The sequence below is a fragment of the Trachymyrmex septentrionalis genome, unplaced genomic scaffold (assembly GCF_001594115.1).
Source record: "Trachymyrmex septentrionalis isolate Tsep2-gDNA-1 unplaced genomic scaffold, Tsep1.0 scaffold19, whole genome shotgun sequence".
Lineage (NCBI taxonomy): Eukaryota > Metazoa > Arthropoda > Insecta > Hymenoptera > Formicidae > Trachymyrmex > Trachymyrmex septentrionalis.
Window position 1 is genome coordinate 3,154,788 of NW_017305071.1, and position 1,237 is coordinate 3,156,024.

The window sequence follows — 1,237 nt, forward strand, 5'->3', positions numbered from 1 at the left end:
ATATATATATATCGTATGACGCGATATTTACATTTGGAGGTTAATGAGAGAACACTAGCGTCTCTTGTCGTATAATTAAAAGGCATCGTAAAAGCGTGCGATTTCTCTCGGAATTGTTATCTAGTTTATATACAATATTGATAAACGTGATTGCAAAAGCTTTGATAAGGCTCACCTCTGCCTCCTGCGTACTCATGCTTTCATTCACAGTGTTCCTGATTTTCCAGTAAGACTCGAGAGATAATTCTCGTGATAAAGTGTTGACAAGTCGATTAATTATGTTCAAATTAAACGCTTCGTCGTCGGAGTCTTTTCTCGAATGAACGTAATCGTCGTGGAACAGATGATCACCTGCCATGTTCACCGACCCGGTGATGGGTGCATGCGCACCGACGTAAAAATAAATGTGTGTGCGTGAATCTTACGTGTGAATTGCGCACGCATTTCTGCGTCATAACAAAAGCTCTCGCTTAACGAAAGCACATCCGATTGTATTTGACAATATCGACTGGTATATTAACGCCACTGGAAGCAAGTAATATTTTTCCAACGACTATGGCCAAACTTTGATTAGCTTAATCGGCGATCTCCTTTTAGGAGACACTGTCAATACAAGCGTTCTACCCTTCTTGGCGTTCAACGAATAACAAAGAGAGAACGACACGTGTCGAGAATCGCCCGTTTTTATCAATATGTAAAATAACTTCAACCTTGATTTAACTTACTTTTCATCTTTCTTCAATTCTTGGAACTGGAAAAAGATGGAGAGCAAGTACTACTCGAACTGAGATTGAAGTTAATCTACATTAATGGAAATGAATATGTATCTTTATAAAAGAAAAACAGTCTAATTCAAGAGAATTGAAAGAATTATTTAAAGCAAATTATATATTTCGTTGCTCCTTTCCATGCATTAAATAATAGAAAATTAATACTTTTATTTATAATATTAAGAAATAAAGCAAGTACTACTTAATGAGTTAATCGCTAATGAAACTAATTGTGAAATCTTATCCTTAATCTACATCCCGCGTTACTCTATTTTACGTACAAGTTGTTTTTCTGATTGCGCTTATCTTTTTTCCCTTTTTAATGTTAAACACAAACATTCCAGATTCCACGCCTATGGATGAGATAACCAATCCGATAAACTTGTCGACCACAATATCTGTTTTGTTAATATGAATAGATTTTGTTTTATTATTTAACACGCATGGAAAGATTAGATTAAGGACGA

General features: G+C 35.2%; 1 protein-coding gene across 1 annotated transcript in view; it reads right to left on the minus strand.

Annotated features, from left to right (window-relative positions):
• The window catches only part of LOC108746974 (STI1-like protein), a 1,733-nt gene extending 1,355 nt beyond the window's left edge, over positions 1–378 (minus strand). The window contains exon 1 of the mRNA XM_018484142.1: positions 176–378. Within this exon, the coding sequence (XP_018339644.1) occupies positions 176–358 (183 nt within the window). The 5' untranslated portion in view covers positions 359–378. The remainder of the gene's footprint in view (positions 1–175) is intronic.
• Positions 379–1,237: the final 859 nt, after the last annotated feature.